The 24676-nt window shown below is 43.0% G+C and overlaps 1 protein-coding gene across 2 annotated transcripts; it reads right to left on the bottom strand.

Moving 5' to 3' along the window:
- Window positions 1-3814: 3814 nt before the first annotated feature.
- LOC101942488 (serotriflin-like) lies at window positions 3815-22956 on the bottom strand. 2 transcript variants are annotated; one of them, XM_065587501.1, is made up of 8 exons: window positions 22885-22956; window positions 18104-18165; window positions 15416-15532; window positions 14181-14268; window positions 10714-10859; window positions 9570-9664; window positions 7305-7393; window positions 3815-4816 (listed from the first exon to the last, which is right to left on the bottom strand). In XM_065587501.1, exons 2-8 carry the CDS (start codon window positions 18161-18163, stop codon window positions 4689-4691), a joined length of 723 nt encoding a protein of 240 aa, XP_065443573.1. In that variant the 5' UTR covers window positions 18164-18165; window positions 22885-22956; the 3' UTR covers window positions 3815-4688. The 2 variants fall into 2 exon arrangements, with proteins under 2 accessions (XP_065443573.1, XP_065443574.1); XM_065587502.1 differs by lacking the exon at window positions 22885-22956 and adding an exon at window positions 20655-20748.
- Between the last annotated feature and the right edge of the window lie 1720 nt (window positions 22957-24676).

The raw sequence follows: 24676 nt of genomic DNA, 5'->3' as shown, positions 1-24676 counted from the left end.
ACAATTTAAAGGTTCTCCCCCAACAGCTCGAGTGTCATACCCCCCCTCCCGAGGCAGCCCAGCCCTCCCCCTTGCGCTCACTTCCCCTATGGGAAAGCAGCTGTTCCTTCCTTCCTCCCCTACCTAACCTCTCCCTGCAGAGCTGAAGCAGCAGCCCTTCCCCCTGCTGCTCCCAGGCTCCCAGCTATTTGGTGCATGTGCTGTTGTATACCTCTCCCAGGCTGCCTCCAGCAAGCAAGGGAAGGAGCGGGAGAGCTCGGCAGGCAAACCCTGGCAGAAAACTGGGGAAGAGGGGTAATGTGACCCAGTGCATGCCCCTCCCCCCCATGTATCACCTCTCTGCAGGGAAGGGAAGGGATGGGAGCAGGCAGACTGCAGCAGCACCCCTGGTTAGCATGGTGCTCACCATGTGGAGCTAAATGGGCGCTCCAGTCCTGCCGGCAGCGCCAGCCCTTTCCTGGTCAAGTGGGGCTCTTAGTGGGGAAGGGTGGACCCAGACCTGCTCTACACTAACACACAACCAGATAGCAGGGCTGTTCCAAGCCCCCAGTCAGCCGGAGCACACAGAGACAAGCTGCACACACACTCCTCCTTCAACCCCCATCACCACCCTGCACCAACTTCAGCCGCCCATCCCAGACATCCGGTTGGGAACCAGCCCAGCCTGCACTACCCACTCCCCATGGTTTCTACAGGGGGCCTCTGTCCCAGGAGAGTGAGAAGCATCCCCCTGGCCCCCGGGCACCCACCCCTGCTGCTGCTCCCACCAGAAGAGTTACCTGAGAGTGAGTACCTCAAGCTGCAGCTTGGATGTGTATTTTTTTCTCTCCCATCCTGCCCCTGGCTGGTCTGGCAGTAGTGCTTCCCCTCCTTAAGCCCAGCTGGCTGGCCGCAGGTAAGGTCACATGGGACGTATCAAATGTGGCCCCATCAGCACGTCATCGTGGGCAACTGCCCTTATCACCCTGGTCAAAGGCCGGCCCTGGCAGCCACCTCAACCTGCCCCCGGTGCCGCTCCCTTGTAGCCGGCAGCGGTTGGTGAGGGACCACAGCACAGAGCTGCAGGGGGCAGCCACCCACTGTCCAGGACAGGCAAGGACACGCGGGGGAGGCACGCGGGGGTGACAGGGGGGCTGACCTAAAGATAATGTCAGGAGGACAGTGTGATGGATAGAGATGTTTTGATTGAACCCACATGTACATAGTAGAGGATGGTAATTAACCACGTAAGAGGGGCAATACATAACTTGTATCATTAGAGGAGGTTTTGGAACAAATTGATAAATTATACAGCAATAAGTCACCAGGACCAGATGGTATTCACCCACGAGTTTTCAAGGAACTCAAATGTGAAATTGCAGAACTACTAATTGTAGTCTGTAACCTATCATTTAAATCAGCTTCTGTACCAGATGACTGGAGGATAGCTAATGTGATACCAATTTTTAAAAAGGGATCCAGAGGTGATCCCGGCAATTACAGGCCTGTAAGCCTGACTTCAGTACTGGGCAAACTGGTTGAAACTATAATAAAGAACAATATTCTCAGACATATAGATGAACATAATTTGTTGAGGAAGAGTCAACATAGTTTTAGTAAAGGGAAAGCATGCCTCACCAGTCTACTAGAATTCTTTGAGGGGGTCAACAAGCATATGGGCCATGGGAATCCAGTGGATATACTGTACTTAGATTTTCAGAAAGCCTTTGACAAGATCCCTCACCAAAGACTCTTACGCAAAGTAAGCTGCCATGGGATAAAAGGGAAGGTGCTCTCATGGATTCGTAACTGGTTAAAAGACAGAAAACAAAGGGTAAGTATAAATGGTCAGTTTTCAGAGTGGAGAGAGGTAAATAGTGGTGTCCCCCAGGCAGACTGCGAAGAGCTACAAAAGGATCTCTGAAACTGGGTGATGGCAACAAAATGGCAGATGAAATTTAATGTTGATAAATGCAAAGTAATGCATATTGGAAAGCATTATCCCAACTATAGATATAAAATGATTGGGTCTAAATTAGCTGTTACCACTCAAGAAAGAGATCTTGGAGTCATTGTGGATAGTTCTCTGAAAACATCCACTTAATGTGCAGAGGCAGTCAAAAAACCAAACAGAATGTTGAGAATAATTACGAAAGGGATATCTAATAGGACAGAAAATATCATGTTGCCTCTATATAAATCCATGGTACGCCCATATCTTGAATACTGTGTGCAGATGTGGTCCCCCCATCTCAAAAAAGATATATTGGACTTGGAAAAGGTTCAGAAAAGGGCAGCAAAAATGATTAGGGGCATGGAATGGCTTCCGTATGAGGAGAGATTACTAAGACTGGGACTTTTCAGCTTGGAAAAGAGAAGGCTAACGGGAGATATGATCGATGTCTATAAAATCATGACTGGTATAGAGAAAGTAGATAAGGAAGTGTTGTTTACCACTTCTCATAACACTAGAACTAGGGGTCACCAAATGAAATTAATAGGCAGCAGGTTTAAAACAAATATAAGGAAGTATTTCTTCACACAACGCACAGTCAACCTGTGGAACTCCTTGCCAGAGGATGTTGTGAAGGCCAAGACCATAAGATGGTTCAAAAAAGAACTAGATAAATTCATGGAGGATAGGTCCATCAATGGCTATTAGCCAGGATGAGCAGGAATGGTGTCCTTAGACTCTGTTTGCCATTAGGTGGGAATGAGCGATGTGGATTGATTACTTGATTATTACCTGTTCTGTTCATTCTCTCTAGGGCACCTGGCACTGGACACTGTTGGAAGACGGGATACTGGGCTAGATGGACCCTTGGTCTGACCCAGTAGGGCCATTCTTATGTTCTTATTGGTGTATAAAATGGAGTCTCACGGAGTGTCTTTGGGCAGCCAAGAAGGCAGTGGAAAGTCCCGCCACTGACTGAACTGGTCCATTGTAACTGTCATACATGTGTTAGTGGTCCTGTAGAATCTAAGGGATACTAGGTCCTTGCTTCGTTAACAATAAAACCTAGCTGGGTGCCTTTGCTACTAAATCATGTCTGTGGTTTTATTGGGTGGATCAATCAAGGTCTGCTGTGCCAACTTTCTGCGCAGCGCCAGAACAGCATACAGAGAAAACACACACACACACACACACAAGGCCAACATTTGACGACAACTGTATTTTGAGACAGTTGCCAACAAGCCAACATAAGGTTTTAGAGAGGAAGTCATTTTTCCATATATAGTATCACTTGCACAATGGGTTGATGTCTGTTATTCACAGGTAACTTAGGGAGTGCCAAACTGGACCTCTGGTGAATCAGGGCCTTTAAATCTATAGAGATGCCCTGAATGGCAGAATGCCTAAAGGACAAGTCATGATATGGAGAACTAAAGGGATGCTATGGGAACTGTGGGTTCATTGTCATCCACTCTCTGCTGCACGCCCAATGCAACAGCTCTTTCCCAAAGATCAGAGACTGGTTATGTATAACACTCCCTCTTTGTGATAGTGAGGTGGAAGCAAACCAAATAGATGCCAGACTCATTCGACCTTTCTGAGTCACAGAACTTTGTCTGTTTGTTTGTTGTTACTTGGACTAGAATTGCTTCTCTGATATCTACATTCTTTGACTATTTCTACCCGAGAAACTTCACCTTTTCAAAACAGAAGTGAGTGTAATAGATATTCTGAAGTGTTTCCAGGCATATCAGTCAAACATTGCTTGATGCACCAAGGATATACGGACAAAGAATTGTGATAAAAGACTTACACTCCATGGAAGTTGGTGAAACAGTATTTTACATGAAGCAAAAGTAATAAAAGCCAAAACAATTTGTGCAGTATTGAACAAGTAATTTAATGAGTAATACAGAAATGACAAATGATTTAAAAGTAACTCAGGTGACAGCTCTCTATTTGTTATTAGAAGAACAGTTCCCTATCTCATAATCCTTCCTTCCTTGTGTGATAATTACTTTCAAGAATAGACTTATTGATCCCATTGTTCCAAGAGCCCTTTTTCACTGAGGGTCAGATTTTGACACTCTCATTCATGCTGAGTAGTATCTTATATTAGGAGTAGTCCAATTAATCTAAATGGACCAAATTCTGATGTCCTCCTTGCAATGCAGTCCACAGGTTTATTTGCAGAGTAAGGTACTACTCCATGTGATCAAGTGTGGCAGAATCCAGCCCTCAGTACTTTTAGTGGGAACAGTTCTGCTACCCTTACTCCCATTGATTAAGACCTTACAACCCTTGTATTCCTGTTGCAACTAACAGGAACGCTTGTGCGGTAAGGTGACTCTGCACATGAATGAAGATGGAGATGTCTGGCCCATTGTATCAATGGGATTACTTACAGAATAAGAACTATATATGTATAATGTATATCTTGGCAGGAACTGATCTTTAGATAGATAGTACTTTAAATGGTATTTTGTAGAGAGTGAAGTTGACATTGATGGAGAAGAAATCTCGGTCATTGAATATTATACAAGTCTAGCATGTAAGATGCTGAATTTCAAGCAAAAAAGAAAAATTATACTAGGATAAGAACATAATTTGAGTGGCCAGATCCTACACTAAGATGAGTAGTCCCATTGAAGTCACTAGGACTACACACATAAGGGCTGCAAGATGGGACCCTGATTTTCTAAAAGGTGCTGTTATTAAAGAGAAGAATTTCCATGAAGGGAGGAATCCGAGGCTGTTATTTTATTTCAGTGGGGCAACGGCAGGAGGCAAGACAGTATTTCTTGACCAGGGATTGTGCACATCCATATTGCTTTGCTAAATCAGGACAATTTGAGTAAGTGTCCATATACGTACAAGGATTGGCTGAAAATGAAACACATCATGAGATTAGATATTAAAGGAAACAGTGTAGGGTGTTTTTCCTATCGTTACAGCATATTTTGACTAAGTAAACATTTTCCAGTGTATTTTTTTCAGCACAGTTTTACTTATTCCCCAGTAAGGTTCTGCACCTGGGTAAGTTTCATCCTTAGGGAATTCAGTGACTCAGTGTGATGGCGCTAGCCACCCCAAAATGAGTAGAGGAGCTGAATGGAGGGCAGAGCAATGGACCCATTCTCCTCTGTGCACGCTCAGTGGGGTGTGAGGTTGCATCATTTCACAGGGTGAAAGGGCAGCCATACTGTCCCTTGCCTCCCAGAACTACTGTGCCCACCTCAGGCGCAGCACCTCCAGGAGTTCCACCTCCAGTCTGTCCATATGTGTGTCTCGGAAGTTACAACCGCAAAATCCATTGCAGGTTTTTCTATACACTCAGCAGTTCTTAGTGTACAAATCCAAGTGGCTTTGGTTGTTAGCAAAAGGCCCTGACAGCCTACCATATGAGATAGGGGAATGAGAGCCACCTCTCTCTGCCTGGGGAGGCACATTAGGCGACATAACAGATTAGAGACTCCGCTGTTTTTTCTCGCACACCATGTGGCAGCTTTGCTGAGGTGGGAGAGATACTACAGCAAACTTAGGAGAAACTTGTTGCTCAGAGGCAAAGGGTCTAGTACAGGGGTCGGCAACCTTTCAGAAGTGGTGTGCCGAATCTTCATTTATTCACTCTAATTTAAGGTTTTGCGTGCCAGTAATACATTTTAACGTTTGTAGAAGGTCTCTTTCTCTAAATCTATAATATATAACTAAACTATTGTTGTATGTAAAGTAAATAAGGTTTTTAAAATGTTTAAGAAGCTTCATTAAAAATTAAATTAAAGTGCAGAGCCCCGGGTCCTGTGGCCAGCACCCGGGCAGTGTGAGTGCCACTGAAAATCAGCTTGCGTGCCGCCTTTGGCACGCGTGCCATAGGTTGTCTACCTCTGGTCTACCATATGAGATAGGGGGATGAAAGCCACCTCTCTCTGCCTGGGGAGGCACATTAGGCGACATAACAGTTTAGAGACTCAGCTCTTTTTTCTTGCACACCACAAGGCAGCTTTGCTGTGGTACCTCTCCCACTACAGCAATCTTAAGAGAAACTTGTTGCTCAGAGGCAAAGGGTCTAGTACACCTCTTCCTTGATATAACGCTGTCCTCTGGAGCCAAAATATCTTACTATGTTATAGGTGAAACCGCGCCATATCGAACTTGCTTTGCTCCATGGGAGTATGCAGCCCCGCCCCCCCGGAGCACTGCTTTACTGCGTTCTATCCGAATTTGGGTTATATCAGGTCGCGTTATATTGAGGTAGAAGTGTATATAAAACACCAAGGGCTAGAATGTGCAATGCTCACTCAGGTGGAGGAGCACTTACTCAGTCCCACTGAAGCCCATGGAGCTACTTGCATGAGTAAGTGCTCACCAGGGTGAGTAAAGGTTCCACACTGTGGCTCCAAGGTTATTACCCAGAATGAGAAGTAGGAAAATGCCGTTACTCCACTTGGACTGGACGAATGACATAGTCTAAAATCCCTGTGAGAACTTGCTCTAGCCATGGTAGGTGTTAAATATTTTTAATGTTTTCACAAATTCCTTTTTCTTTTCTTTTTGGGGGTGGGTGGGAAGGGGGCAGAGTTAATGGTGATCTCCTTGCTCATATTAATCAGCAGCGTACTCCACAAGTTGTCTCACTGATTTCAATTGGACTATTCATTATCTATTTATGTGATGTCTAGCACAACAGAGCCCTGGTCCATGACAGTGGCTCCTAAGTGCTATGACGATACAAATAATAAATCAGACTAATGGTATAAAGTCCTATTCAGTACAGATTCACAGAAATGTAGGGCTGGAAGGGACCTTGAGAGGTTATCTGTTCCCATGCTGAGGCAGAATTAAGTATTCCTAGGCCATCCCTGACAAGTTAATCTAGCCTATTCTTAAAAAAAAAAAAAAAAAAATTTCCAATGATGGGGATTCCAACCTGTTCCTGTGCTTAACTACCCTTAAATTAGAGAGATTTTCCTAATATCTAAATCTCCCTTACTGTAAACTAAGCCAATTACTTCTTGTCCTACCCTGGGACGATGTGGAGAACAATTGATCACCATCTCCTTTATAACAAAATTGTACATCTCTGCAGACTATGTCCCCCTCAGTCTTCTCTTTTGAGGAGGACATGATAACATGATGACATTCCCCAGACATACCAGTCCCCCATCAGGAGCCCTTACATGAGCCCCAACACATGGTCATTTTCAAACATGGCATGCTTAGCAATGAGCGTGGGTAAGGGCATTGCAGTCTGGCTCTGGAGGCATGGTTTTTGAGTTGATAATTTCCCAAAGCCTTCCCTCCAAGGGAATTAAACATTGTTTTGCAGTGGCAAAGTTCTCACTTATTAATACTTCAATTTGCTAAAACTTACTGCATAGTCCATCGTCACAAGCATTAGGGCAATCTTCACACGCTGCTCCTGATTTGTAAGGTGTTTTTATTAAGGTATTGATATTCCCCCTGAAAGGGTAAAATTAAACAGCATAAAACGTAAAGCCAGTCTACAACACGCATCTTCATTTACACACAGGGGACATTTACATTGCTGGAGTGGGTGTGATTAGCAGGTTGTGCAGACATCCCCTCACTAGCTCTAATCCTGCTACCAGGCTGCAAATAAGGGAAGACGTCATGGGGCAGGCTTCAGCACAGGCTGCACAAGGGAGTATGTGCCTAGAGGGGTCAGGCAGGCTTATCCAGCCTGGGCTGATGCCTGTTCTGATGCACGCTTCCTATTATTTTTGCAAGTGAGCTAGAATAAAACTAGCATGGGTGTGATTGCAGCTCACGTAGACGTACCCCTGGCTGCAGTGTAGACACATCCTCAGTCTGGTCTGTAGCAAACAACAATTTCAAAGTGTAACTCTTAATATGAACCAAAGCTGTATAACCAACCCCCTGCACTGCTTTGAAACTCTTACCCGTTGGCTTTATTGTTAACGTATTGCTTACAATACTTGCAAGTGTTCATGTGCCATCCTGCACAGAGGGCTCACAGCGACCAGCACTGCTACTTCAGAAGCATGTACAATTAACCCTGCAGGAGCAGTGGCGGATTTAGAGTTAGTGGGGCCCTGTGCACAGCTTCATTTCTGGGAGGAAGTTTGGGGGCACGGTGCAGGCTCTGGACTGGGGCAGGGGGTTGAGGTGTGGGACGGGGGCGGCGCTTAACTCCGGTGGTGCGGCTCCCAAAGCGACCGGCACAGAAATCCCTTCAGGAGCGGCTCCTAGTGGAGGGCGGGGGGGGGGAAGGAGGCAGGGGGTCTCTGCGCGCTGCTGCACGCAGGTGCCACCTCGGGAGTGCCCATTGACCACACTTATGGCCAATGGGAGCTGCGGAGTCTGTGCTCGGGTGGGGGCAGCGTGCGATTAAAGTGTTCTCCTACTGGCTTGTGTATGTTACCATTCCTGATGTCTAATTTGTGTCCATTTATTCTTTTACGTAGGGACAGTCCGGTTTGGCCAATATACATGGCAGAGGGGCACTGCTGTCACTTGATGGCATATATAACACTAGTAGACATGCAGGTGAATGAGCCCTTGATGCTGTGGCTGATGTGGTTGGGTCCTCTGATGGTGTCGCCACAGTAGATATGGGGACAGAGTAGGCAATGAGGTTTACTACAGGGATTGGTTCCTGGGTTGGTGTTTTTGTGATGTAGTGTGTAGTTGCTGGTGAGTATTTGCTTCAGGTTGGGGGGGCTGTCTGTAAGTGAGGACTGGCCTGCCTCCCAAGGTCTGTGAGAGTGAGGGATCTTTTTCCAGGATATGTTGTAGATCGTTGATAATACACTGGAGAGGTTTTAACTGGGGGCTGTACGTGATGGCGAGTGGTGTTCTGTTATTTTCCTTGTTGGGCAAATCGGACATCAGGAATGGTAACATACAAAAGCCAGTAGGAGAACACTTTAATCTCCCTGGACATTCTATAACAGATTTAAAAGTAACTATACTTGAACAAAAAAACTTCAGAAACAGACTTCAAAGAGAAACAGCAGAACTAAAATTCATTTGCAAATTTAACACCATTAATTTGGGCTTGAATAGGGACCGGGAGTGGCTGGCTCATTACAAAAGCAGCTTTGCCTCTCCTGTAATTGACACCTCCTCATCTATTATTGGGAGTGGACTACATCCACCATGATTGGATTGGCCCTGTTAATACTGGTTCTCCACTTGTGAGGTAACTCCCTTCTCTTCATGTGTCATTATATAATGCCTGCATCTGTAATTTTCACTCCATGCATCTGAAGAAGTGAAGTTTTTTACTCACGAAAGCTTATGCCCAAATAAATCTGTTAGTCTTTAAGGTGCCACCGGATTCCTTGTTGTTTTTGTGGATAAAAAGAAGACGCTCTTATTTCTCACTTACCAAGCAGTTAGAAAAGAATGCTTAGATTTTTAAGCAGACCAGACCTCAATGGGCAATTAAGGGTTCTAGGAGTTGTTTTATTTTAGAATGTAATTTGCATATACGCTTCTGCATACCGTTATTACTGAATTGCCCCTCCGACCATAAACCCACTAAAAAATTATGATGCAATCAGCAATGTAGCTGAAAGTTTCCTGGGTCATTTTAATGAATTAAAACACTAAGGAATTCCAATAATCAATTAAATCTATAGTTAATACATACGCAGGGCAGTAATGACAAACATAAAAGTAGTTGTATTCACTCTCAGGACAAAAGGCAACTGCACATCCAATCTGGTAAGACTTGTACCAAACCACCTGGAGATAGAAGAGTAACTACATGAGTGAATGTGAAAGACTATATTTTTTAATATAAAATATACTTCTATGAAGCTGGATTTGGGCACATTATCTTATCACACAATGTGGCAGAATATAAGTCACATCTTGTAGGAGAGAAACCAGGCTATGTAGTTTTCATATGGTCTTATTCACCCTTTGTAGGATGTAATGGGAATGAAATGCAACCAACATGGTAGATTCTCAGTCACCTGGAATATTTAAATCAAGACATATACATACAAACAACACATACTCTGGTTCAACCACAAACTGTTGGGCAAGATTCAGGAATCACTAGATAAAAGTATCTGGTCAGTGTTACCCACAGCTGGTGAGACTAGATGGTCATAATGGCCCCTTCAGGGCATGAAGTCTAAGACAATACAATTCTACAGAGTTTGTAAACCAATGTAAAGATGTTTATCTCCCTAGGTTCTTATCTCACCCCCATTCCAGTAATAACTTAGGGCCTCCAAAATATTTAAAAAATACAAATAAATTTTCTCACACATTCTTCCTTCCTAACTTGTAGGAGAATTAGCTTGATTAGTTTATAATTTGTGAATGTGTATGTGTCTGAAGAAGTTATTGAAGGAACGCTAAGGGAAGATAACAACTTATAACCTAATTTGCCATCAGTACAGCAAGAAGAACATTACTCCCACAAGAAAAAAAATTAGTAGATTTTCAAGTCTATCCCTCTGCCAATGTGTTACTGTTCCCTACAACTTAAGTAGCTTGGTCTAGCCTAGTTTTAAAATATCCAAGCCATAGGGTTTCCACCATATCCCTGGGTCTAATACATCTTACTGTGAGGAAGTTGGTCATAATATTTAGTCTACAGTTTCCATATTCTTATTTTTTTTTGTCACATTAATTTTGCTCTGTTGGAATAATTCTTATCCTTCATGGTGTTTATTTTCTTTAAATATATTGAAGCTGTTATTCTCCTACCCATGATAATCATTTAGTCAAACATGTATCTGTTAAAACATGAATGTAACAAGTGGTACTATGGTCCCTACCTGAGTATAATGGCCAATCACTGCATCTGGTGTGGTTGGCCCAATGCCATACATGAAATTTCCCACCTCATTGTACCAGGCTTGAATTGCATCTGACCAGGAATTGGGTGCAGTTGACATGTAGAGATTTTCGCCACAGCCCACTGCTGAAAATGGAAAGGAAACAAGTCACAAAAGCTGAAGAAAGGGGCGTAAGAAGATACAAGCATTTTGTCATGTGGGTAGAACCAGTAGAAGATTCGGGAATTTCTAGGAGAGTCTGGAGGGAAGAATCTGTTTCATTTCCTGAATACCCACACACTACAGCCTTGCCCTCTGTCACTCTCAAGGTCACGAGTGAATGGTGTTGGGGAAATCCCAATGGTTCAAAGGTTAACTTTGATTCTCATAAGCATTCAAAGATTCAGATGTTTATCTGAACCTTCATGGTTCCAATAAATTAGCAAAGCCCAGATCTACCAAAATGCCAAGGGATCCCAAAAACTGAGAGATCCACCCACTCTGGACAGATGTTGCTGCCAGCAAAAACTCCTTGACATTGCTCACTCATTCCCTGTCCACAGCATCCTGAATAGTCTTATACTGGCCCAGCCTTCTGGTTTTCTCCATAAACTATGTCTATATTTCAAGGAGCTACTGTTAAGGATCTACAAGCTGAATGGAAACTTTTTAAAGACACCATAATGTATACCCCAAATTAAAAACCATAGTAAGTGAACCAAAAAAGTGACACCCTGGCTAAATAACACAGTAAAAGAAGCAGTGAAAGACAAAAAGGCATCCTTTAAAAAGTGGAAGTTAAATCCTTGTGAGGAAAATAGAAAGGAGCATAAACACTGGCAAATGAAGTGTAAAAATATAATTAGGAAGGCCAAAAAAGTATTTGAACAACTAGCCAAAGACTCAAACATTTATAGCAAATTTTTTTGCCTGCTAAACAACTGGTGGGGACAGTGGATAATCGAGGTGCTAAAGTAGCACTCAAGGACGATAAGGCCACTGCAGAGAAACTAAATGAATTCTTTGCATCGGACTTCGCAGCTGAGGATGTGAGGGAGATTCCCAAACCTGAACCATTCTTTTTAGGTGACAAATCTGAGGAACTGTCCAAGATTGAGGTGTCATTAGAGGAGATTTTGGAACAAATTGATAAACTAAACAGTAATAAGTCACCAGGACTAGATGGTATTCATCCAAGAGCTATGAAGAAACTCAAATGTGAGATTGCAGAACTAACTGTCATCTATAACCTATCATTTAAATCAGCTTCAGTACTGAATGACTGGAGAATACCTAACATGACACCAATTTTTTCAAAGGGCTCCAGAGGTGATCCCAGCAATTACAGGCCTGTAAGCCTGACTTCAGTACCGGGCAAACTGGTTGAAACTATAATAAAGAACAATATTGTCAGACACAGAGATGAACATAATTTGTTGAGGAAGAGTCAACATGGTTTTTATAAAGGGAAATCATGCCTCACCAATCTACTAGAATTCTTTGAGGGGTCAACAAACATGTGGGCCATGGGAATCCATGTATATAGTGTACTTAGATTTTCAGAAAGCCTTTGACAAAGTCCCTCACCAAAAACTCTTATGCAAAGTAAGTTGTCATGGGATAAGAGGGAAGGTGTTCTCATAAATTGGTAACTGGTTAAAAGATAGGCAACAAAGGGTAGGAATAAATGTTCCGTTTTCAGAATGGAGAGAGGAAAATAGGCGTTTGCACTGGGACCAAACTTATTCAACATAGTCATAAATGATCTGGAAAAAGGGGTAAACAGTGAGGTGGCAAAATTTGCAGATGATGCAAAACTACTCAAGATAGTTAAGTCCCAGGCAGACTGTGAAGAGCTAGAAAAGGATTTCACAAAACTGAGTGACTGGGCAACAAAAAGGCAGATGAAATTCACTGTTGATAAATGCAAAGTAATGCACGATGGAAAACATAATCCCAACTATACATATGAAGTGATGGGGTCTAAATTAGCTGTTACCACTCAAGAAAGAGATCTTGGAGTCATTGTGGATAGTTCTCTAAAAACATCCACTCAATGTGCAACAGCAGTCAAAAAAGCTAACAGAATGTTGGGAATCATTAAGAAGGATAGAGAATAAGACAGAAAATATCATATTGCGTCTATATAAATCCATGGTATGCCCACATCTTGAATACTGCCTGCAGATGTGGTTGCCCCATCTCAAAAAAGTTATATTGGACTTGGAAAAGATTCAGAAAAGGGCAAAAAAAATGATTAGGTGTATGGAACAGCTTCTGTATGGGGAGAGATAAATAAGACTGGGGCATTTCAGTTTGGGAAAGAGACTGAGGGGGGATATGATTGAGGCCTATAAAATCATGACTGGTGTGCAGAAAGTAAATAAGAAAGTGTGATTTACTCCTTCTCATCACACAAGAACTAGGGGCCACCAAATGAAATGTATAAGCAGTAGGTTTAAAAACAAACACAAGGAAGTATTTCTTCACACAATGCACAGTCAACCTGTGGAATTCTTTGCCAGAGGATGTTGTGAAGGCCAAGACTATAACAAGGTTAAAAAAAGAACTGGATAAATTCATGGAGGATAGGTCCATCAATGGCTATTACCCAGCATGGGGAGGGATGGTGTCCCTAGCCTCTGTTTGCCAGAAGCTGAGAATGGGTGATAGGAGATAGATCACTTGATGATTACCTGTTCTGTTCATTCCCTCTGGGGCATCTGGTATTGGCCACTGTTGGAGACAGGATACTGTGCTAGATAGACCTTTGGTCTGAACCAGTATGGCTGTGCTTATGTTCTTAATCCACCCTGGTGTTTGTTATGAAAATATTGAGAAAATAGGTTTTCTTGCAATGATTCTTAAAGTAGGAGTAACTCCATGGAAGTCAGTGGAATTACACCAGTGTAAAACTGGTGCAACATAGATCAGAATCAAAGCTTACATTTGGATCTGGATTCAAACTTTCTCATGTGTCAGGAGTGGTCATGTCCATTGTTTTGTTTTGGGTCCAGTCTTGAATAAGCTCAAAGTAACAACAGCATTGTTCACCATTCTGTGACCTCAATTAAAAAAGTGTTTTACCTTCACACAAAATACTCTTCATATTATTAGAGCTGTTTAGGGATAAGGAGTCGGAGGAGGGGGATTGGAATGAGATAAAGCTAAACAAAAACATTTGAAAATTTTCCCCTTTTTTCCCCAAATTTAAAAATTGTGAAATTTATTGGAAATTTTTCATTATTTCTTTAATGTTGAAATTTAGCCTATATTCAAAAAATATTGCTTACCTCTAAATATCACACAGCAGAATAGATGAATCCATACACTCCACTGTTATAAATCTTATTCATTCAGCAAAATATTAATACCACTTAAATATGAGTGGGGTTATATTATCTGAAAATTGTTCATATCATTGGATGAATTGTGCATTATTAATTTAAAACTGACACTTTACTTACTAGTTGTCCTTCTGCTTTCAGGACTGTGGGATAAAGTACATTCATTTGCCCAACTTTTGGCATTCTCTGCAGCTGTGGGACTCCATTCCTTAATGAAATGAAAAACATTAGGTGTTCAGATGTGTATCTCCTAGTAATGCAGAATGTAGAAGAGAACATACACTTGGATACTGCATTTTCAGAGTGCTTAAACTCTTGACAACTCTCTCTCTCTTTCATTTGGGTAGTAAAAGGAGAAGGAGCTCAGTAGCTGCACACCTTAGGAGAAGGCTAGAGAGAACGTACCTCAAGACAACTGGGAGACCAGAGCTAGTGGATTTTCCATTCATTTGAAAAGGAGACTGTAGAGGGGTAGACACCAGCTCCTGCCCTGAGGGGCTTAAAACAGCCCTAGGAAAGGGCTGTGGCAGGAGAAAACAGCCACTGGGCTGATTGGGGGAAGCAGGCAGAGTGGCGGCCACGCCCCAAACAGAGCCCAGCTACCCCCTATATAAGAGGCTGGGAATCAGGGGCTCAGCAGTCTTTCTTTAGCTGTAGAGGGAGATGGACCTGGTTGCAGGGACCTGAGCAGATTGCTTGAGTGGACCAGTGCTGGGGAAAGGCAGAGGTGCTGGGGAGCTCCAGCCTGGAAAGCCCCAGGCTGTGGCCTAGCAGAAGGCCAATGGGTACTGGGGGTCGCAGAGGGCAGCCCAGGGGTAGGCAAAGGCAGCAGGTCTAAACCCCCCTTGCCAGTGATGAGTGGCCTACACTGCAGTCTACCCCAGGGAATGGGGGCTAGTTGCTGACTGGCAGTAGCCTTACACTGAGGCAAGGTGGGTATAGGGGCTGGGGGTTCCCTGGGTGGGGAGACCCTGAGACCAAGGGTTTACTGCCAGAGGGACAACACCCCAGAGAAAGGGGCACCAGGGTCTTGGGAGGGACACAGGGGCCAGTGGTAAGGTGGATCACCGGCCTGCAGAGGATGCTTTAGAAGCTGGATGAGCTAATTCCTGACAGAGACCAGCAGGAGGTGCTGTAGGAGTGAGTCCTGCACACTTACAGAGATGTTGTGCATGAGTAGCAGGATTTGTCACCCCCAATGTGCTTTCTTCCCTTGATAACTCCTATGTTCTCTAACATCTTAATGGGGAAAGGATTCAAATGACATGTTTTCTGCCAGCTGAAATGCTGTGCCCTTGCAAATTCTCTACTAACATTAGTATACATTACAGATTAGTTTACAAAATGCATCTTACCATCCTCAGCATGTTGCGAGCAGTTGGCATCACCCCTCTCCTTAGGGCATTGTGCTTGTCCACAATCTCCTTTTGTTGATCTGCCCTGTCAGTTGACAGAGCAGCAAAACCTGATGTCTAAATAAAAAACATGTACAATGGTTTTTTGTATATAGGTTGTGTGAGTCAAAAATATTTTATATGTGACGTTAGGAATCAATTCCAAGTAATGTGTCTTTATTAACATTAGTTCATGAAATATTTTAAAATTAATGTAATCTGAATGAATCAATAATTAATTCATAACTTATGGGTCAGTTATGATATCTGTGTTCTATGTTACTTAGCACCCTACTTCATATGTGCTCCTGGTGAGCACAATTTAGAAATGAGAAACTAATATTATCTAATCATAGGATTTTTTAGATTGACAGATTCTTCTAAATACTGTATATTTGGCCAAATTCAGTGCTGGTAAAGACAGGAACAACTACATTGAATTATTTACAGTGTTGTTGGGGTCCACTAGGTATAGCTACCAGGTAACTCGGGAGAGCGGAAGGCCAAAAGTGTCGATGAAACTCTTTTGCTCTGGGCCTACCTGAACCGCAGTGACTCCATCTTGGGAACTCTCACCTACTTCTATGCTAACTGCTTACATGCTCTGAAGTAGGTTGAAGCAGAAATGTAATGTCAGCTTTTTAGCAGATGGCTGCAGTTTCACTCACACTAGCAGAAATAATAGAGATAAGAAGCGAGGGAAAGGAGGGGTAGTTAGTTTGCAGGCGTCTAATCCAAGGTCGCAAAGATTGGGAAAGTTTTCTCACAAGCTTATGTAGAGCTTATTGTAACAGTTGTCTGGAAGGGAGGGGTAAGGGGGAACAGCCAGACAAAGAGATGTATGCAAACAGTTTGGAGTATAAAAGGTAAAAATTGTTTGTATTTGTTGCACTTGATTTGAGACATGCTGGTCTCCTAGTGCCATTTCAGAGCTCTGAAATAAACTTGGCTTGCTTTCTCCCCTCGGTGTCTTTATTGGTGCCAAGCACACCGGGCGACGGACCATTGTTGTCCCCTCGAGCCCTTTAGGGCGGGCAACAGTGTGGTTGCTCCTAGGACCCCAGTCATGGCTGAGGCTCCCATTCTGCTAAGCACTGCACGGACATATAGCAAAGAGATTGTTCTGTGGAGCTATGTGACTGTTAAGCATCTGTTTGGAAATTTTTGCTGAAGCTTTTGGCATTTTGAAATTCTTACTCCTTTCACATCTGTGAAAATACCACAAAAAGTTTGAGTTCTTTAGTGTACTACAGTATTTCTTCATGACCATGAATGTCATAGCTAAGGTTACAAAAGAGTTTTCATTATAACCCCAGTTATGAACATCTAAGCTCAGTCAGTATTACTGCACGTGTGTGTCATTTCACTTTTCATTCAGCCTCACTCAACCAAAGGGTCTTAGGTCCTAATCCTAGGATTCCTTCTTAATGTGCCTGATTTTAGTCACATGAGTAATCCCATTGCCATTGAGAGGACTACTTATATGAGTAAAGTTAATTGTGAAAGTACTTGCAGGATCTGGCCTTTCATTTTCCTTGAACACTTGTGCTGTTTTAAGGACTTAAATCACTTAAATGCTTCTCAAGTATCAGGGGGTAGCTGTGTTAGTCTGTATCTACAAAAACAACATGGAGTCTGGTGGCACCTTAAAGACTGACAGATTTATTTGGGCATAAGCTTTCATGGGTAAAAAACCTCACTTCTTCAGATGCATAGAGTGAAAGTTACAGATGCAGGCATTATATACTGACACATGGAGAGCAGGGAGTTACTTCGCAAGTGGAGAACTAGTGTTGACAGGGCCAATTCAATCAGGGTGGATGTAGTCCACTCCCAATAATAGATGAGGAGGTGTCAATTCCAGGAGAGGAAAAGCTGCTTCTGTAATGAGCCAGCCACTCCCAGTCCCTATTCAAGCCCAGATTAATGGTGTTAAATTTACAAATGAATTTTAGTTCTGCTGTTTCTCTTTGAAGTCTGTTTCTGAAGTTTTTTTTGTTCAATGATAGTGACTTTTAAATCTGTAATAGAATGACCAGGGAGACTGAAGTGTTCACTTACTGGCTTTTGTATGTTACCATTCCTGATGTCCGACTTGTGTCCATTTATTCTTTTGCAGAGGGACTGTCCGGTTTGGCCAATGTACATGGCAGAGGGGCATTGCTGGCACATGATGGCATATATAACATTAGTAGATGTGCAGGTGAATGAGCCCTTGATGGTGTGGCTGATGTGGTTGGGTCCTCTGATGGTGTCGCCAGAGTAGATATGGGGACAGAGTAGGCAACAAGCTTTGCTACAGGGATTGGTTCCTGGGTTGGTGTTTCTGTGGTGTGGTGTGTAGTTGCTGGTGAGTATTTGCTTCAGACCTTGGGAGGCAGGCCAGTCCTCGCTTACAGACAACCCCCCAACCTGGGGACTCTTAACATTTCACCCTGCCCGAAAATATAGTCAAAAATCAACATGAAGTGCTTTGAAATGACTGAAGTGGGATGATTCAATTGACTTGAACCAAATGTTTTTCTTTTTCAGTTTGCAAAAATAGTTGATATTTTTATTTTTCGTCCTGTTTCAGGACAAGAAACATTTCAGAAATCTCACAATGTTCCTGGGATTGGAAAAATGTTTCCCACCCAACTCTCGCCCTACCTGTCCGGTGGATGGCTGCAGCACAACAGCCAGGCCCAGGAATGCAGCCAGCAGAATCATCTCTGAAAAGGGAAGAACAACCTGCTTAGTTCTCCTTCCTGCCTATAGCTTATGTTTATTTAAATACATCCCAGCGGACGTGTGCTCCCGTGTGCTGTATATGTCTGGGGGTTTTCTCAATCAGAAAGGTAGTGGTTTTGTCACCAGGTCTTTATACTAGAGAGAAAAATCCTCCTTTCTTTCTCTCTTACTTCTAACAGCACTATGAACCAACCAGCTTTCAATGTTTTCCTCACAGTACATGATCCTCTACTAGAGGGTTTTCTTTTAGACTCTGGTCAAACACAGTGGCCTAAGATAAGTGTAGAGGGAGGTACTAATTTCCCTGCATGGAGGAAAAGGAGACATTACTACTGCTGCCACTGTCTTCGGGCTTTCATTGTGTGGGGACAGTTTTAGTTTCTAGTCAAAGATCCATAGGAATCTTCCCTGTGGAGACTGCAGAGGGGATGCACTGAATTAGCATGTGCGCTCCCCACCTTTGCAATACTCCCTTCCTAGCCACTTATGGCATTGCTCTTGCCCATTCTGTCCATACCACTGTGGAGGGGATGCTGAAGACATGGTAGCAGAGATGTCTCCCCAGAAAACTTTCTACTTGTGGGACCATGCGCCTGGGGTTACAGCAGCACAAGCCAGTGCAAACCCAGTTTGAATTCAGCCCCTTAGGTTTAGTTCACACCACTGCCCCTAGTTTATAATTGAAAGCAGAGAGCTGGCCATCTGCATGGAAGGAAAATAAGATTTAGGGCTAGATGGTAACATTAGATACAACCCTGAGCAAAGGGTGGTACATGAGCTCCCAGAAGTATCCTTGGGAGACATCCTTCTCTGCCTCAATTCCTCCCTTGCTGTCTCCTTGCTCCTCAGGATGCTAATTTATTGCTGGTCTATAGGACCAATGCCAACTTCTACTCCCAGCTCCCGCAGCTCTCCTCATGACTCTGACCAGTGAGTAAGGGCAGGAGCTGAGTCTCTGTCCATTCCCCTTCCACCTGCTCTGGGGAGGGAGTAAGTGGGTAAGTAACTCCACCTACACCTACCCAACCTTTGAGTAGCTCAAGTGAGAATGCTGAGGGGGGATTCCTTCTCCCCAGTGTGAATGCATAGTCCTAGTCACAATCTAGGTGAATAACTGAGATGAAGAAACACTCAGATGTCTGCTGTATTCATGTTCAGTGAGTAGTTGGTTAATGATCAGCACTGGAATAGTGATGAGCTGATGGGATGCAGCGCTGCCTTAAAGGTGCACCCGATAGCCCTGTCCAGTGCAGAATGCAGCTGCCCATTTCTCGCACTGGACAGGACTCTTAGCTTCTGAGAGGTGTGCTTGAATCCTTACACTGCATTTCTGTTTCGTTCTGGGTGCAATTCAAAAAGTGCTCAGGATTATTTTCAAATCCCTGTAAGGCCCAGGACCCATCTATCTCTGGGGATCTTTGTTCCCTGTCATTGTCGTTAGGATCTGCTTGGAGGCTTTGACTCTCAGTGCCTGTGGGTTTAATTGGCTTGGGCTAGTGGCTGGGCTGCAATTCACTTCCATTGGTCCATTGCCCAAGCCCCAGTCTTAGTAAGTTTAAGGGCATGATGCCAGGTAGATTTGTTCTTAGCTTTATTTTCTGCTTAATTTAGCAGGTTATTGGTTTTAGTTTAATGTAGTCTTGGTAAAATGACAATGAGTAAAATGGCGATTTCCATATGCCGCAGAAGTGGGTCTCTAGAGCCACTTGCAAAGAGAGCATGTTGACAGGGAGCATCGGGGGAAAGCGGGTTGCGTTATCCTCCTGGTATAGCCAGCTCCACTGCTCACTGTATTGCTTGTATGACACCATAAGCAATGGGTCCTAACCTCAGGAGGTGCAAATGGGTGTATCTCTATCAGCTTCAGTGAAGTTATACCCATTTGTATCAGCTAGGGAACTGGTCCATTTTGTCTGACAGTCTTAATGTCTGCCTGCAATCCTCTTGGGTTAAGTAAAATATTGGCTATTTGAAGACATCTGATGAGAGGTATTGGCAATCTAGTAGTCTAATGGCTTTGTGACATTGTCCTCTAGCTGCTCACCCACATAGAGGATAAGGGACCTCCTACTGCTACCATGGAAAGAGTTTCTGCTTTAGATGAACTGGTCTGGTCCTGTGTTTTGTGCAACCAAGATTCTAGTCTCAGCTCCCCAGATACTGATATGTACTGTGACAAAGTTCCTCCTTTATCTTGGTGGGTCCTGTGCTTATTGGCAGATTTTCTTGCCTCAGAGATTCACCATGTGGGCTGGGGAACAGCCCAGAGACCTTCCCCTCTGGAAGAACCCACAGTCCAGGTCAATTGGGAGGTTTGGGGGGAACCTGGGCCCACCCTCTACTCCAGGTTCCAGCCCAGGGCCCTGTGGACTGCAGCTGTCTATAGTGCCTCCTGTAACAGATGCATGACAGCTACAACTCCCTGGGCTACTTCCCCATGGCCTCCTCCCAACACCATCTTTATTCTCACCACGGGACCTTCCTCCTGGTGTCTGATAACACTTATGCTCCTCAGTCCTCCAACAGCACGCCCTCTCAGCTCCTTGCACCTCTTGCTCCCAGCTCCTCACACTCACACCACAAACTGAAAAAAACCCAGGTGCCCTGATTAGCCTGCCTTAATTGATTCTAGCAGCTTCTTAATTAGCTCCGGGTGTCCTAATTAGCCTGCCTGCCTGCCTTAACTGGTTCTAGCAGGTTCCTGACTACTCTAGTGCAGCCCCTGCTCTGGTTACTCAGGGAACAGAAAACTACTCATCCAGTGACCAGTATATTTGCCCTCTACCAGACTCCTGTACCCCAATGGTCTGGGTCTGTCACAGTACATGCAAAGTATCTAATAATTGTACCTGTCTGTGGCATTTAGATTCATTATGCATTGCCAGTTACTCAGTTTGCAATGAAGATATGTTCATTTTCACTAGCTAAGGATCTGCCCCAAATCTCTAAAATATATTAACACTAAACAGATTAATATTTATCTTTAGGGTTAATAAACATACATTTTCTTTCCTGCTAATACATGTTGATGGTGCTGTTTGTTTGACTCTAAAGTATTGTTATCACACATTTGTTATCTTATAACTTGAACTTTACCTTACTATTTCCAAATGTAATATTATGCACGACCCCCCCCCCCCCCCCCACACACACACATTTCATTATGAACTAGACAATGGGAGGATTTTTTGGTAAATTTGTAGCTGTACACAAGTATTTCAAGCTAAAATGCATCTGTTTTCAAATGAAACTGGGCCAGTCTTAGAGCAAACTATGCTCATATCCAAGTGAAAAGAAATCATTTTGCATATACAAGTGATTTTGCATCAAAATCATGAGAAAATATATGCTGTGGCATGTGGTGAAAATAACCAACTCATAGAAATTGTGAATATGGTTAAATTTGCACATAGGACTGAGAAATCTCCCCCAAGGAAATGGCAAACATGTTCATTCTAACAGGGGGAGGGATAGCTTAGTGGTTTGAGCATTGGCCTGCTAAACCCAGGGTTGTGAGTTCAATCCTTGAGGGGACCACTTAGGGATCTGGGGCAAAAATCAGTACTTGGTCCTGCTAGTGAAGGCAGGGGGCTGGACTCAATGACAAGGCAGGGTCCTTTCCAGTTCTAGGAGGTGGAATAGCTCTCTCTCTATTTTTTTAAACTTTTGTAAGAAACAAAATAGAAATGAGTTTTGTACATGATTCTTACAAAGTTACAAAAATGCCTGTGGGATCCTATTGAGAGTCAATGGGACTCCTTTTATTAGTCACTTAGATGCTTTAAGAAGAACAGGAGTACTTGTGGCACCTTAGAGACTAACAAATTTATTAGAGCATAAGCTTTCGTGGACTACAGCCCACTTCTTCAGATGCTTTAGAAAATCTCATCTTTTTCAACCAAATGCTTACACTTCACAAGATGTAGATCTGGTGGCTCTAAGAGTTAAACCTTTGAGCTCGATCCTGCAATCAGTCCTGTGCACTAGACATGTTCAAAGTCCCATTGATTTCATTGGGGTGCTTCATGGGCACCATTGCAGGATCAGCACCTGTGTACCTTCAGCCTGTATTATTTCAGCATTACAGGCAGAGATCCTCATGTGTATGTGCTTCCGCTCCCCTCCCGAGGCCTGAGTCTTGGAAAGACTCAATCTGTCCTAAATTATTCATACGAACCGGGCTGTCTTCCTTTCTTTGATACAAAAGTGCAACCCCCCAGTTCATTATTGATTATCTCTTGAATTGCTTTTTAATTATATAAACTATTATTGTTCTTTAGGTAGCTTTCTATGTGTGCAAGCCAGTTTATGGATTTGTACAGAGATAGGATCCCTGTTCTGAAGAGAATATTATCGAAGCCAACAGTGCACACAAAGAAGATCTGGAATTTAAATTTATACATTATTTAACACCTCTGCTTAACTATTGCTTTATTGTCTATTCATCTATTGTCTGTTGCTTTATTGTCTATTCATCTAAGGCCACTTTTTATTTTTTCCTGATTCCTTCCATATTTTCTCTTACTTTTGCTAACCCTTTGACTATTTTTTACTCTTCCTCATTTCATTGAAAAAAAAAATCAAGGCATTATATTGCTCTGAATGCACTAATGTTTCAAACAGCCTTCATTGTAGTAAGTTATATTTTAAAAACTGAAAATAAATTCCCTGTATGTTAAATAAAGGAATGGAAATCTTACCTTTCCTTTCTGGGAAGACAGGAAATGTCTTCTGCACCTTTCAAGAGTTGGTGGAAGTGAATGGATTTCTTCACTGGAGCATGATATATAGCTCACCTGTTTCCTGCTTTGGTTAGGTGAGTCAACGTCACAGAGGATATTATAAAACCCTAATTGGAACTGGCTAGAACATTGGGTTTCCCGTACATTTTTGCCAAAAGATGTTGTTTGTATTTGATTTTTACTTCCTCCTATTGCGTACATAAAGTGCATGGAAATCTTTGTTTTACAGTTAAGCTGACCTGAGTTTCTTGTACATTGTGAAATTTACTTATGATTAGCAAGAAGAGTGAATGGTATAAACTTGTGTCACAAAGGCTTTTAACTAGATGTGTCAGCTCTCTGTAATCTCTAAGGTTTAGTGGATCTGATATTCATCTACCCCGTTCCAATTAATTTAGCTAATCAATGGAGTAACTGGGCATAACTGAGCTGGTTTAACTGAGAGAATGAGCATGGGCCGTTGTCTTGGTATTGGAAAGATAATGGGGCAGATTCCTCTTTATACCAGGGCCTCTCCTCATCAAAGTGGAAGTATCAAATTCAGTGTGGAGTAAAAGGACCTTACTGTAAATGAGAATCTGCCCCATTATAGAGCAGGGTGGGTAACGGTTTTCCCATCCTGTGAATATTTGTGAGATTTGAAGAATGTTCCATTCCTCACTGGGATAAAACTGAGACCGTTTAAAGTTTTTCATGGAAAACAAGAGGGAGAGAGGGAAAGTGACTCACCCTTGAATAGCCAAAAGCTCACTTGGTCAGAACAAGTGGTGGGGATGTGGGAGATCTGGGTTCAAGTCCCTGGCCTGAAGTAGGCATATCGTTGACTTGGACTTGGGTCGTCTATATCCCAGATGATTATCCTAACCAAGTGGGCTATTTTGTGGTGGGTTGCTCTCAAAATTGCCAGTTGGAGCTGTTCCACTTTGTATAAATAATTAAATATTATGGGGCTCAGAGAGAGACTGACTTCATGAGCTGGTGGTTTGGACATTAGAGTCTCTGGTTTGAATCAGGCAAAGCAGGGACTTGAATGTGGGTCTCCTACATGCCAAGTGAGTGCCTTAGTCACCAGGCTATACATGCAGCTGAAAACTCCCTGGCAAAAGTTTTGTCAGGACAGACCGTTTCCCATGAAAAGCTCTGGTTATAACAAGTTGTCATTTTCCAATGACAAACATTTTGTTGAAATATTCCCAACCAGCTGTAGACCAATATGGGATAAAGATTCAAAACATTTTTTTTAAATGGGATATGCCTTTGTTTCTTTGGCAGTCTTTTTTTTTTTTTATTTCAATCAGTGTTTTATTTGTGACGCAGGTGACTGATCTCCAAACAGTTTCAAATGGCATTGTTTGCATGTATTGTTTAACAATGTAATACCTAAGGGAAAGGAAAGGCTCACAGTTGTTAGCTACAGGGTAATTGAACTCCAAGACAGCAAGAAGCCTTCTAGAGGTGATAGTGTTTCACAAGTGCAGTAGGTTTGATGTCCAATCGCTATTAGCCAAAGTACATTGCCTTGCACTTTGTGTAGTGAATTAGACCCAAATAAAGTGAGTGTGAAATACTACCAGATCAGAATGAGTAATGGTTTACCCTCACTTTGCACAGGTGCTAACTGGTGAACACATTCATATCCAAGTCAGTGGTGATCATAGTTGTTCTCTTTCATAGCTTCTCTCTGCTGATACAATCTACAACCTTTCATTATTTCCCGGGGAGCCAGGACACTGGTGCTATTGGGCAGAGC

The sequence above is a fragment of the Chrysemys picta genome, chromosome 3 (genome assembly GCF_011386835.1).
Source record: "Chrysemys picta bellii isolate R12L10 chromosome 3, ASM1138683v2, whole genome shotgun sequence".
NCBI classification, from domain to species: Eukaryota; Metazoa; Chordata; order Testudines; family Emydidae; genus Chrysemys; species Chrysemys picta.
The sequence above is the reverse complement of the archived record's forward strand: the minus strand, read 5'-3'. Positions and strand labels throughout refer to the sequence as shown.

What these genes read in the sequence shown, in the direction of transcription:
- LOC101942488 (XM_065587501.1), bottom strand. Translation starts at nt 18,163, where the DNA reads ATGATTCTGCTGGCTGCATTCCTGGGCCTGGCTGTTGTGCTGCAGCCA. An exon ending in CTCGCAACATGCTGAGGATG is followed by an intron (nt 14,269 to 15,415) that starts GTAAGATGCATT and finishes CATTTCATTAAG; the next exon opens with GAATGGAGTCCCACAGCTGC. An exon ending in GTTTGTCATTACTGCCCTGC is followed by an intron (nt 7,394 to 9,569) that starts GTATGTATTAAC and finishes TTACCCTTTCAG; the next exon opens with GGGGAATATCAATACCTTAA.